General features: G+C 42.4%; 1 protein-coding gene across 4 annotated transcripts in view; it reads right to left on the bottom strand.

Annotated features, from left to right (window-relative positions):
- LRP11 (LDL receptor related protein 11) overlaps nt 1-13,512 on the bottom strand; it is a 62,195-nt gene that overhangs the window by 46,238 nt on the left and 2,445 nt on the right. For all 4 annotated transcript variants that reach the window (XR_009533997.1, XR_009533998.1, XM_060115207.1 and 1 more), the window contains exon 2: nt 9,162-9,319. Coding sequence is in view for 2 of the 4 variants with exons in the window: in XM_060115207.1 (XP_059971190.1) it covers nt 9,162-9,319 (158 nt within the window). In the remaining 2 variants the exon portion in view is untranslated. The remainder of the gene's footprint in view (nt 1-9,161; nt 9,320-13,512) is intronic.

The raw sequence follows: 13,512 nt of genomic DNA, 5'->3' as shown, positions 1-13,512 counted from the left end.
TTTTAACCCCCAGTGGAACACTCTCAGGTAGTATTATTTTCTTCACAATTGAGGAAGCTGAGGCTCAAAGAATGAAGTAATTTTCCCAAGTTCACCCCACGAGGGAATTGGCAAAACTGGGTTTGAACCCAGGTCATATGATTCCAAATTCCATGCTCGTAGCCACTGTAGAATTCTACCTCCGAGTTAGCAGAGCTCTAGGTCTTCCAGGTCCTTATTCCAAGAATCATTTCCTAGAAAGCACTGAGTCACAGCTTATATACAAACCAGCTAGCTGTTGTGGTCTGAAAAAGCAAGATAACTTCCTCATACACGCAAAGTCCTTTAAAACCTCTAAAAGCGCTTCTCCCGCCCACATCCCCACCCTACTACCCACCCCCAAATAGAAGTGCCAGGACCTTTGAAGGGACAGTGACAGGAAGTCAGGTTTAAACCCAAGGGGACCTGAAAGCCCAGATTGACTGCAGATTCCTGTGATGCTGGAAGCCTACTGTGCTATAAATTTATTGTCTGGGAAGCTGAGTGTTTCTGAACAGGAAAAAGACTTCAAAGCTTCTGTTGCTATTGGAATAGAGCTTTCACAAATTCTCAGTTTACCCAGATTTATTTTTCATGAGGTACGTACTTTTTTTCCCGGGGAGATTATTTTTCATCATTTCCTTATAAGTAGTTTTCTTAAAGAAAAAAAATGCAGTTAAACATTCAAGGCCCTGAGCTACTGCGTAAAAGGAACTCATGCTTAAAGGGCAGTCTACATCAAGGCTCATGGTTAATTCTGAAACACAACTGGTATGAATCATTCATCTTTTATGCTCTCATGTGTCTTCCTGCTTAATTGGAGCAGTAAGTCCTAGGCTTTGCTGTTGGTTTTTTTTTCCTGACTAATAACACCCTTTATTCTTTTTTTATACTTTTCTTTTAAAATTATTTTTATTTATTTATTTATTTATTTGGCTGCATTGGGTCTTCGTTGTGGTGTGCGGGCTTCTCATTGTGGTAGCTTCTCTTGTTGAGGAGCACGTGCTCTAGGCGCACGGGCTTTAGTAGTTGTGGCACGTGGGCTCAGTAGTTGTAGCTCGTGGGCTCTAGAGCGCAGGCTCAGTAGTTGCAGCACACTGGCTTAGTTGCTCCGCAGCATGTGGGATCTTACCAGACCACGGCTCGAACCCACGTCCCCTGCACTGGTAGGCGGATTCTTAACCACTGCACCACCAGGGAAGTCCACACCCTTCATTCTTGAAGATACAAAAAAATACTTAAGGCCATAACGGAATATTCATTCATATGCACCAACTTTTTTTTGTTTTTCCAAAATAAATTTATTTATTTATTTTTGGCCGCACTGGGTCTTCGTTGCGGCGTGTGGGCTTCTCATTGCGGTGGCTTCTCTTGTTTTGGAGCATGGCCTCTAGGTGCGCTGGCTTCAGTAGTTGTGGCGCACAGGCTTAGTTGCTCTGTGGCATGTGGGATCTTCCCAGACCAGGGCTCGAACCCACGTCCCCTGCATTGGCAGGCAGATTCTTAACCACTGCGCCACCAAGGAAGCCCCATATGCACCAACTTAACCCCAGATATTACTCAGGAAATTTGCAGCCTTGATAATCTTCTGTGTCTCAAAAATGTTCTGTGGGCTGCCATAACTTTTTGTCCTTTATTCAAAGCTTCAGGTGAATAAAATAACTGACGGGCAGTGACGTAGGTGAAAGTTTGCAGAGGTTTCGATCCGTTTTGGTGCCCTGGGGTGTGGTGTTGTTTTGCTTCTCCCTCTCTCCTTCTGCTCTCACCTCCAGGAAAAACTAGACCCTCTGGTTTTTCAGTGTCAAAAAAATACATTTTTTTAAAAAGTCCTTTTTTGACTCAGACCAGACTCTGAAGGGTTTCCTCTGTAGGCACTGGAGGAGTGAGGTTTTGTTCCCTATTAAAGGCCTTCTGGGCACTGGTGAGCACATGGAATAAGTATTTGGGGTTTGGGGTTCCTTGGGAGAATCTTTAAGAGAACATTACCCAGGCACCAACATAGCCCGCCTGGGTGCAAGACGAGGCTACCAGGGACCTCATGGACACCATCAAAGGAAAGATGATCTCAGAATAAATTGAATGACAACGTACTTTTTTTTTTTTTTGCAGTACACGGGCCTCTCACTGTTGTGGCCTCTCCCGTTGCGGAGCACAGGCTCCGGATGTGCAGGCTCAGAGGCCATGGCTCACGGGCCCAGCCGCTCCGCGGCATGTGGGATCTTCCCGGACCGGGGCACGAACCCGTGTCCCCTGCATTGGCAGGCGAACTCTCAACCACTACGCCACCAGGGAAGCCCTGATAACGTACTTTTTTACTGTTTACTATGTGCTGCTCACTGTTCCAGGGGTCTTATTTGCATTACCTCCTTTTATCTCAGTAATAACACCTTGAGAGGAGGGCTTTGGCTATTCCCATCTTGCACAGAGGAAGTGGTGAAGCGAGGATTAGAAAACCAAAGCAGGGCTTCCCTGGTGGTGCAGTGGTTCAGAATCTGCCTGCCAATGCAGGGGACACGGGTTCAAGCCCTGGTCTGGGAAGATCCCACATGCCGCGGAGCAATTAAGCCCGTGCACCACAACTACTGAGCCTGCGCTCTAGAGCCCGCGAGCCACAACTACTGAAGCCTGTGCGCCTAGAGCCTGTAGTCCACAACAAGAGAAGCCACCACAATGAGAAGCCCACACACCGCAACGAAGAGTAGCCTCCACTAGCCACAACAAGGGAAAAGCCTGTGCGCAGCAACGAAGACCCAGTGCAGCCAGAAACAATAACTAAATTATATAAAATAATAAAATAAATAAATTTAAAAAAAACAAAGCAAAGTAGAAGCTGTGCTAGAAGTATTACCTATTTGATCTCTTTCATTGACTGTTAAACTGACTCACTGAGGGAGGAAGGAAACAGTTGAAATGTGATACGAAGCTTTCTCAGTTACTTATCATTTTTCTTTCTTTTTAAAATTTACAAACAGTCTACACCCTCTCTCCTCCACCCCACTGCATGGCCTCGAATATCTAGGATAAATTTTATTGAAGGGATTTACATTTTGTTTTCATGAAGACTAGATATTGTCCAATAGCCAAGAAAAAATAATAGGTGATATGTGTCTAGGATCTCCCTTGATGAGATGCAAAGTAATTGTTAGACAACACTTAGCAGCTCTTCCTAACATCAGTATGAGGCCAGAGTGTGGAAAAATGTTGTCCTGCCCACCTTGCTAGGAAGGATGATAAAAATTTGAGGCTTAAAAGGGCACTTTTTGAAAGGTTAGCAAAATAGTTAATCACTTTTAAAAAAGGAATCAATCAACTTAGCAAGTATTATTAGAAACCTAGTGAGTACAAAGTATAGTTCTAGGCTTTAGGAGAGAAAGGGAAAAAATATCAAGAAAGGAAGAAAGAAAGAAGAGAGGGAGGAGGAAGGAAAGAAGGAAGAGAGGAACGAGAGGAGGGAAAGAGGCGGGGGGAGAAATCCTGACAGCATCCCAGACAACTGAAATCCCTTTTCCACCCATCACTCAGTCCCCCGCTGAAAATAATTCTAAAGAAATCCTTCATAATCCTTATAAATTCTGCTGTGATATTATAGATTTTACATATATCTTTGACCTGTTATCAACAATCGTAGGTGAAAAACAGGAGACAGATGCAGTTAGCCTTTAATCTTCAAAGATCACCGCAGGTTCTCTGGTACTTTATGTATTGGTTAAACAACCAGGCTGGGGGCTTCCCTGGTGGTGCAGTGGTTGGGAGTCCGCCTGCCGATGCAGGGGACATGGGTTCGTGCCCCGGTCCGGGAAGATCCCACATGCCGCGGAGCGGCTGGGCCCGTGAGCCATGGCCGCTGAGCCTGCACGTCTGGATCCTGTGCTCCGCAACGGGAGAGGCCACAACGGTGAGAGGCCCATGTGCGGCAAGAAAAAAAGAAAAAAAAAGAAACCAAAAACAACCAGGCTGCCTTGAAAATCCTGCTTACTAAATTTTTATCAAGTCTTTCAATACGTTTTTTAATCATCTCCTTAACATATATGATTCTTTCATTTTGTGGGCATTTTCAGTATTGACCCAAATTATATCCAGGGAAACTGACTGAGGAGGAGTGAATGACAAAACATCTCCTACATAAGACAGAAGGCAGTTTGAAATTCAACATTTATTTTGCGTTCTGTTTCCCTACGACAGAAAGCCAATATTCTTCTTTCTATTTATGTTCCTTGCCCAGAAAACCTTTTCTCTAAGGCTCAGTTTTTGTTTTCTAATTTTTTTTTTTTTTTTTTTTTTTTTTGCGGTACACGGGCCTCTCACTGCTGTGACCTCTCCCGTTGCGGAGCACAGGCTCCGGACGCGCAGGCTCAGCGGCCATGGCTCACGGGCCCAGCGCTCTGCGGCATGTGGGATCTTCCCGGACTGGGGCACGAACCCATGTGCCCTGCATCGGCAAGCGGACTCTCAACCACTGCGCCACCAGGGAAGCCCTAAGGCTCAGTTTTAAAACACTATGTTAATGAGTTGAGGGTGGTCTAAAAAGGAGACTAACTGGGAGATGAAATATAGACCATCCAGCCTCATGGAACTTGGGTTTTACCAAGAAGGACCCATGTTTCTGTTTGCTCAAGACAGTCTCAGTTTATCTCTGTGGTCCTGGTGTAATTATTAATACCACCTCCTTTCACTCCCAAACATGTTTCAGTGTGGCTGATAATACACCTATCTGTTTTTAAAAATTAAGTGTGTACAGCAGGCACACCAATGTGGAACTGGTTTTAAGTTAATCATGAAGTTATTGGTGTAAACAATATCCATCCTTTAGTAAGCTTCCATTACACATGGTATTCTAAAACAGTTTAGTTAATTTTTCCACATCTCATGAATGGAAATCAATCTACAGATTTATGAATTTCAAATCTCCTTGAACGTCCTCATACTCTGTTATCATGTTCCTAAATGTCATATTTTACATTCTGACTTCAGATTTAAATGTATTATGTTATGAAACTCAGTGACATCTAATGGACTACCTGAAAAATGTGTCTTCTTACATTTAAGAATGTATTATAGATTAATACCCAGTTAAGTAGATGTAGAATATCCTGTTAGAGGGCAGAAAATATATGACTTTAAAATCAGAACCTCTTGGGACTTCCCTGGTGGTCCAGTAGTTAGGACTCGGCGCTTTCACTGCGGAGGCCCGGGATCAATCTCTGGCTGGGGAGCTAAGATGGAGCAAGCGCTGGGTGTGGCCAAAAAGAAAAAAAAAAAAATCAGAACCTCTTGGTTCTGACCAATCATCTCTCTTATTCATTTTCTTCATAAATGAGGAAACCAAGTCAGAACATGAGCTTTCCCATACGTTTAGTCGATTTAAAGTGCTTGGTACTGGGACTTCCCTGGCGGTCCAGTGGTTAAGGCTCTGTGCTGCCAATACAGGGGGTGCAGGTTAGATCCCTGCTCTGGGAACTAAGATCCCACATGCCACGTGGCCAAACAATTAAAAAAAAAAAGTGCTTAGTACAGTACTGGACACACACTAGATGCTAAAAAAGGTTAGCAATTAATTTTATCATAATTAAGCTGGCAGCATAATTCCTCTTAGGGTGAGAACCTCATTGATTTTTGTTTTTTGAATACCTGAATGGGTCATTTGGATGTGAAAGGATAGTCCTACAACCTGGTCTTAAAGTATCCCAAAACAAAGGGAGGGCTGACTATTCTACCACCAAAGATGAGAGAAGGGGGTGAGGACCCTGCAGACAGTGGAGAAAAGGGGAGAGGGGAGGGGAGGGCTCAAGGAGGGGCTGGGATAGGCACTCAGCGGAAAGCCTGACCAGTGAGAGTTGAGTTAACTTTGGGGGCATTCATGAATGTACACCATTATAAGACAGGTGCAGTTTGATAGCAAATGACTCCTCTATCGCAGACTCTGTCACTTAGATGTTGGCTTTACAGCTTTAGGTCTATCTGCCATCGCCGTTATACACTTGGCTGGGGAATTAGTCTACACTTTCCTCTTTTTTTTTTTTTTTTTTCCCTCGGCCCCGCCGGTCGGCATGCAGGATCTTAGTTCCTCCGACCAAGGATCGAACTCGTGTCCCTGAAGTGGAAGTGCGGAGTCTTAACCACTGGACCACCAGGGAAGTCCCACACATTTGCCTCTTGATGGCATCATAGTCAGCCCTAAAAGTCTACAAGAAATGCCTAGTCTTGTTACTTCTTTATAAATATCTTCAATAAATTAAATACTGAATCATCAGCATTATTTTTATTCAGCATTTATATACATGATTCATTGTTTACAGAGTAAAGCCTTTAGTAGCAACTATGAAAAGCTAGATGATAATAGAGACAGATTTGCAGCTGCTTGAACAAATATATCCCACGAGTGCCAATTAATTAATAGTCAGTGTCCACCTCAAGGGAACTCTCATAGCAGGCTGATCAATGGCTTGCCCATGCACCTTTCCTGATCAATCTTAGTTCTCAGAGACTTCAGTAAAGATACATTAATTTTGCAGCTGACACAATGCACAGAAGAATAATAAATATGATGGATGACACTCAAAGTTCAAAATTATTTCTGTAAACCCAAACACTGAGATATAAAAAGGGTAAACATAAAGTCTTGCACTCAGGTTCAGTAAATCAATGATACAAACACAGGATGGGGGAGGCCATCAGGACAGCAGTTCAGGTAGAAAGATGAAGCAGGTTTTAGGTGATCCTGCTAATGGAAAACTCAACATGAACCTATGGTGTGAAGCAGCTACTAAGGTAGTTTATGTAAATGAATCTTCATTAATAGAAGTGAGACAATGTCTGGATCACAGGATGTAATAGTCTGTGTCAGGAAGAACCACGGTTTATGTATGGGTTTCCATTAGGGGTGTCAGATTTTAAGAAGGGCACGGATGAATCTGAGATAATCCAAAAAAGGCTGGATGGTGGACAGTCTAAAGATCAATTCATATGAGGAACATGTGAAAGAACTGAGAGTGTTTAGTTCTGAGAAGACCATCCCAAGTGGTGACACTCATTAAAAAAAAAAAAAAAAACTTTAATGGCTGATACTCAGAAAAATAGATGTGTTCAGTGCTTTTCCAAAAAGAAGATTCAACACCAGTACCAGCGCATAGAAGTAACACCCCACTGGCCCAACAATTAGAGCTGATTAAAGATGTCATGCGACGTGATGTGAAATGGTGAGCTTTCATCTCTGGAAATACCAGGCAGAGACTGGATGACCACTGGAGGGGATGTGAAAGCAGGAGCTCCTGTATGCATAGGAGGTTGGGTAAGATGCTGATCGAGGGTCTGGTCCAGTTCTAAGACGGCCTAATCACTGGGTAAGGCAGTGTGTTTCAATCAGTCTTGAGGGACTAGCTGATCATTGCTCTTGTCTTTGTCCCAAGAAAACGGAAGTCAGTGCTTCCGCACAGAGGGAAGAGCCTGTGAAGACACAGGCAGGAGAAGACGGCCAACTACAAGCCAAGGAGGGAGGCCTGAGAAGAAACCAACCCCGCTGCCACCTTGATCTTGGACTTCTAGCCTCCAGAACTGTGAGAAATGTCTGTTGTTTAAGCCACCCAGTCTGTGGTACTTTGTTACGGCAGCCCTGGCAAACCAACACAGATTTTCCCCACCTCCTCTGACTGAAGTGATTTGGATGAAGTTTATCTGCCTAAGGCAGGAAATACTACAAAGGGTCCTGGCAGGGTTAATAAAAAGCCACTTTCCTCACGACTCAAGACTCCCTGTGTTGATACAGCAATTCCACTTCCGGGTATTTATCCAAAGGAAACAAAAACACTAATTCGAAAAGATATATGCACTCCCATGTTCAATGCAGCCTTATTTACAACAGCCAAGATATGGCAACAACCTAAATGTCTATCAACGGATAAATGGATAAAGAAAATATGGTGTGTAAAGAGAAGGAAATCTTGCCATGTGCAACAGCATGGATGGACCATGAGGGCATTATGCTAAGTGAAATTAGCCAGACAGAGAAAGACAAATACTGTATGAGCTTATGCTTATTATAGAATCTAAGAAAACAAAAATATCCAAAAAATCAAGCTCGTAGGTACAGAGAACAGATTGGTGGTTGTCAGAGGCATGGGGTAAGGGACAGGTGAAAGAGGTCAAAAGTTACAAATTTCCAGTTATAAAATAAATAAGTCATGGGATATGATGGACAGCATGGTGATTACAGTTAATAACACTTTTGTATATTTGAAAGTTGCTAAGAGAGTAGATCTTAACAGTTCTCATCACAAGAAAAAAAACTGTAATTCTGTGTGGTGACAGATGTTGACTAGACTTACGGTGGTGATCATTTCACCAGATATACATATATCAAGTCACTGTGCTATACGCCTGAAACTCATATAATATTACATGTCAATTGTATCTTAATTGTGTACAGGCAGCCACTGGGTAAGTGGCACATTCCCATCGGCAGCAATTCCAGCCCAGATAAGCCTGATGAAAATCAGTGAGGAGGGCTTGAATAGGAGCCCTTGACTCCAAACCCCACCTCACTTAATTAACTCAACTATCTCAGGCAGACCTAACGCGAGGTAAGATGGTTGCTTTCTGGATCATGTGAAGAATAAGTTCATTCTATTGTTATTTTCCTCTTTATACTCCTTTGTATTTTTCAAATTTTCTACTTGGATTTGAACTGCAGAAAGAAGACATAAAAAGTTTTTTTAAAATAATCTGAGTCAACAAAACAAAGCATGAGTCTTTTTCCTTGAAGCATTTTTGTGTTCTGGAGAAGTCAACAAAAAAGCAGCAAGAACGAGGGTAAGCTTCACACCACATGGTCAGGGAATTCCCTGGTGGTCCAGTGGTTAGGACTCCACGCACTCACTGCCGAGGGCCCAGGTTCGACTCCTGGTTGGGGAACTAAGATCCCACAAGCCACGAGGCTCAGCCAAAAAAATAAAAAAATAAATAAAAACACATGGTCAGGATCACTGTTAACTCAGTAGAAAAGTAAATTCATATAATATTTTTTCAACAATCATTTTTATGCTTTCTCCATTTTACACTTCTGCCAACTTACAGACATTTGGGGAACGTAAGTAGAAAGACCACTGCACTGAAACATTAGTTTTCATTACAATTACGACATGAATTACCTTCATGTCCACTGACGGGTCACCCTGCAGCAGTGTCCACTCATACTGGACGATGGCGTGGTCGTCTGTGCTCTCACGGCCATCCAGAATCACTCCATCTGTGGGCAGATGCAAAACAACATCCTGCCCGGCCTTGCTAAGTGGAGGCTCGTCCTTTTCTGTGAAAGAAAATAAATAATTCACAAGACATATGTTCCCTATTTTTTTTCTAATTTATTGAGAGGTCACTTGTTTGCTAGAATAGATGTGGTCCAGCAAAGAACTGCCAAGAGGATGTATAGTAGCTGAAAGTTATTTTCTTATTTTCATTGTAATGTAATAAATTAAATTTGGAAAGTTAAGGCAAGTTCTTGGATTCACATAAAATAAAACTCACATAGAAATTTTCTGGAATTTTCACAGTTTCTAACTAGTTTTTATAAGAGAAGCCGGCACAGAGTTTGAGATATCCTAAAATAGCGAACGAGTATGTATTTACCTTTTGTTCTTCATGGTACTAAATTTAAGGCTCACAGTGTTCACTAAATATTAATACGTGACTGACAGCTGCCCCAGTGGTGACTGATAGAAGCCATTAGATACAGAAAATATTTCTAAGAGCAGAACTGTGAATATTTCAATGGATTTAAGCATCTTATTAGTAAGCTTGCGCAAATGCACATATATTTTAAAGAAACTTAGTAATTTAGCTGGGAAAAAAACCCTACAGGTTTTTGTAATACATCTTTTTTGGCATCCACTATTTCCTCCCTCCTCCAGCTCCAAAACTTGGTCCGAATTGTGGCCTGGACTTCCTTAGCTTATTCTGAATGATGTTGCTAAGACATTGCTCTCTTTCTGCGCAGCCGAAGTTGCCTCCCAAGTAAACTTCTAAGGGCCAATCCAGACGTCCAGTGCCTGAGGTTTGGGGCTAGCAGCAATCCTATTAGCTTCTTATCAGGCAACAAAGGGTGGTTACTGCAGCTGGAAGGACTCTTCCGGAATGCTAACCTGATTGGGTCATTTCCTTGCTTCAGGGGATGTTCAGAGACCTACCTGACCTACCTGTGCAGCTCTATCTTCTCATCTATCGTTTCTCTCAACGCCCAGCAACAGAGGCCATGAGGGGCTTGCAGGTCTTAGAGCTGTGGCTTTTCTGAATGAGAATGCTGCTGCGAGCCTCCAAGAGAGATGACTTTCTTTTTTCACGAGCTAGTTTACAAGGAATAAGCACACTTGCTATTGCCAAAGGGTACATGTGTCCACTGAGAAGGTGAGTCCCATTTTTTCAGTCATTTAAAACAATGAGGACTAGTAACTGAATTAAATAAGCCACATAAGCAACCCCTGCCTTAGAAGACATTTGATCTGCTTTTTTCCACCTGAGCTAAGATCCAGTGCCTGTTGGCTTTATTCTGCTCCTCCCAGGTAAGGAGAGAGATGACAACTGCATAACTAATAGGCCCTTTTATAGTTTTATAGAGAATTTCCTTTGCTTCTGGAAGGTTCATCACTTTCCACACAATGTTTTACCACTTTATAATTCTGGAACCTTTTTTTTTTTTTTTTGGCTGCACTGTGCAGCTCGTAGATCTTAGTTCCCTGACCAGGGATTGAACCCATGGCCTCTGCAGCAAAAGCACAGAGTCTTAACCACTGGACAGCCAGAGAAGTCCCATAATTCTGGAATCCTATAATTCAGCAGTAATACATTATAATTAACAGCTATTTGCTTTAAAATTTATGTTAAAATACCATTTTAAGTAAACAAACTAAAATACACCTATATGATATAAACAGCAGTGATACTAATAATATATTTTTAGGCCCTCAAAGATTTTTTTTTAATGTTGCTTTTTTTTTTGACCTTCCACTAAGGTTTCACACTCTCTTCTCTTTTCTTAATTTTTTAATTAAAAAAATTTTTTTTGGCTGTGTCATGCAGCATGCAGGATCTTAGTTCCCCGACCAGGGATTGAACCTGTGCCCCTGCAGTGGGAGTGTGGAATCCTGACCACTTGACTGCCAGTGAAGTCCTAGGCCCTTAAAGATTTAACCAAGAAAGATTTAAGATGGAAAACTCAGGTAAGCTCTGAAATATCCCACATATTATAAAACTAATTAATCCTGGCCCTCCTGGAAGAAAAAAATAATCGCGTTTAGTCATTTATTGATACTTTTCTTTAGGTAAGCTTAAAGATATGATTTATGAACACAGTGAAATCCTCATATCCTCTAAATTGGTCACTGTATTTGAAATAATAGAGCTGTATTTCCTCCTCAGTTCAAGTCCAGGCAAAGCTGGCTTAAGCCAGAAACAGGTCTTCAAAATAAACAAATGACGAGAGGAGGAAAGGAGTGTGCTATCATTCAAAAAATTTCACTTGCCGATGAGGAACAAGATTAAATGTAACTTGGAATTTTTGTTATAAAAATGTAACAAGCCAATGTTAAGTACTATGGAAACACTGATTTCTTTTGAAGACTAAGCACACTTGGTAAGATCCACAGAGGCGAAATAAAACTCATACCAATTTTGATGGAGCGTATCAAGGCGACATTTTATACAGAGAAGTATACCGTTAGCTATGCTGATTTACAACACGCTGCTCTGACCAACGCCTTAATGGCAAGGAAGAGGTCTGGCATCTGGGTCTTGCTGCGTGGGTACAAATGATACAGGCGAGGCTGAGGATATGGACGTAGGGCCAGACTAAGGGAAGAGGCTTAGTTACTACAGGTCAAGATTCATCTTGAGTTTTCTGTTGGCTTTTGTGGTCTTTTTTCTTCCATTGAGTGTTTTTCTTCATTGTAACACGTTAGGAAAAAGTGATTCACAACCCCAATATGATTATCATCATTTCTGGTGTGTACTCTTTGTCTTTCTCCATCTGAGCTGCTGATAATGATAATTAATAGTTACCATTGGTTGGGTGATTTCTTTGTACCAGGCACCATGCTTAGTGTTTTGAGCCGTAAAGTCACTGAACTTTCACAAGTCTCTGAGGTAGTGTTGTCATCTGCATTATACTCATGAGGAAACTAGGGTCAGATTGGCTAACTTAGTTGCCTAAGACCACACAAGTGATAAATTTGTCAGTTCAGATGTCAGCCCAGATCTGTCAAACTGAAAGGCTCTGTCCTTCCCACTATACTTTGGGGGCACTGGATGTGTATTCTGGTTACAGTAAATATAAAGTTACATCCTGAATTTAACCTACTAATTTATTTTCTATTTTTGATATTTATTCATGTATCCTACCATTGCCTGTGTCACTACGTAAACTTCACAGTTGTCATTTTGATTCCCTAACCTCTACTACTGGACATTTTGTTACCAATTTTTTTCACCATCATAAATAATGCTATAATAAACTTTTTTGCTTATACTTTTTCTTTAGCATGGATCATTTTCCTTAAAAAATGCCACCTTTATAATTCACAAAGCATGTCCAGCCTTGATCGTCATGACAGCCCGGCTGGAGGGCAAGGCAAGCACTCAGGTCCTAAGGGGATGAACAGGGACCCTCATGTAGAAGAGCTGGCTCTCAAACCCAGGTTTCAGGACCTCAAGTCCCCAGCCCTGACCTTTGCACGCAACTGCAGGCAGATTCTGTCATTTCAACACACCTCTCTAAGCATCCTCCACTCCTTCGCACATTCTTCCATCATCCCCTGCAGCCACCTGGTCAGTCCCACCCTGGAAACCCAACCAAGGGCATCTCTGCTTCCAGGTGGCCCCATGCTGCTGGAAAAAAACATTCCAGCTGGCCCAGAACACAGCTCACAACGCACAGCTCCACAACTTAGGTGCTATGAGACCCTCGGGCAGGTTACTTTCTCTCACCAAGCCTTCCAGTATGCTGAGGATTATGAAAGAACCTAGATTTGGGGTGCTGTGAGGACAGTGAGTTCACTTGTCTAAGGAGCTTGTTAACAGTGCTTCTCATCAAACAATAAACATCAGCAACAAACAGGGCTGATGGGCTCCGCTATAAATGTCTGCTGTCCCATCCCACCTGGCCCTCCACCATTTCTTCATGATCTTCTTACTCACCTCAAATGCACCCCTAACAAATTCTCTGCCAGAGCTTCTCTAAACCATTTTCATGCTCCTTTAGCCTTAAACTACACATGTTCACAAGATTCAGAAAAACAAAAAACACTCAAGGAAAAACAGTCTCAGAAGCACAGAGAACTTCAGGAGGTTAAGAACCTGGGCAGGGAAAACACAGGACGTTTGGGTAGGGTAACGTTTGCCCTACCTGCAGACAGCTTCTTGGCGCCCTGGGCTAAGAAGCACCCTTCCATGTGTCCATACTACTGGAGATCCAAAGAACTGTGAGCAAGGCAGTTCTTTTCCAGAATAAGG

This window comes from Mesoplodon densirostris, chromosome 12 (genome assembly GCF_025265405.1).
Source record: "Mesoplodon densirostris isolate mMesDen1 chromosome 12, mMesDen1 primary haplotype, whole genome shotgun sequence".
Classification (NCBI taxonomy): Eukaryota; Metazoa; Chordata; class Mammalia; order Artiodactyla; family Ziphiidae; genus Mesoplodon; species Mesoplodon densirostris.
Note: the sequence above shows the minus strand (reverse complement) of the source record. Positions and strands in the feature narration are given on the sequence as shown.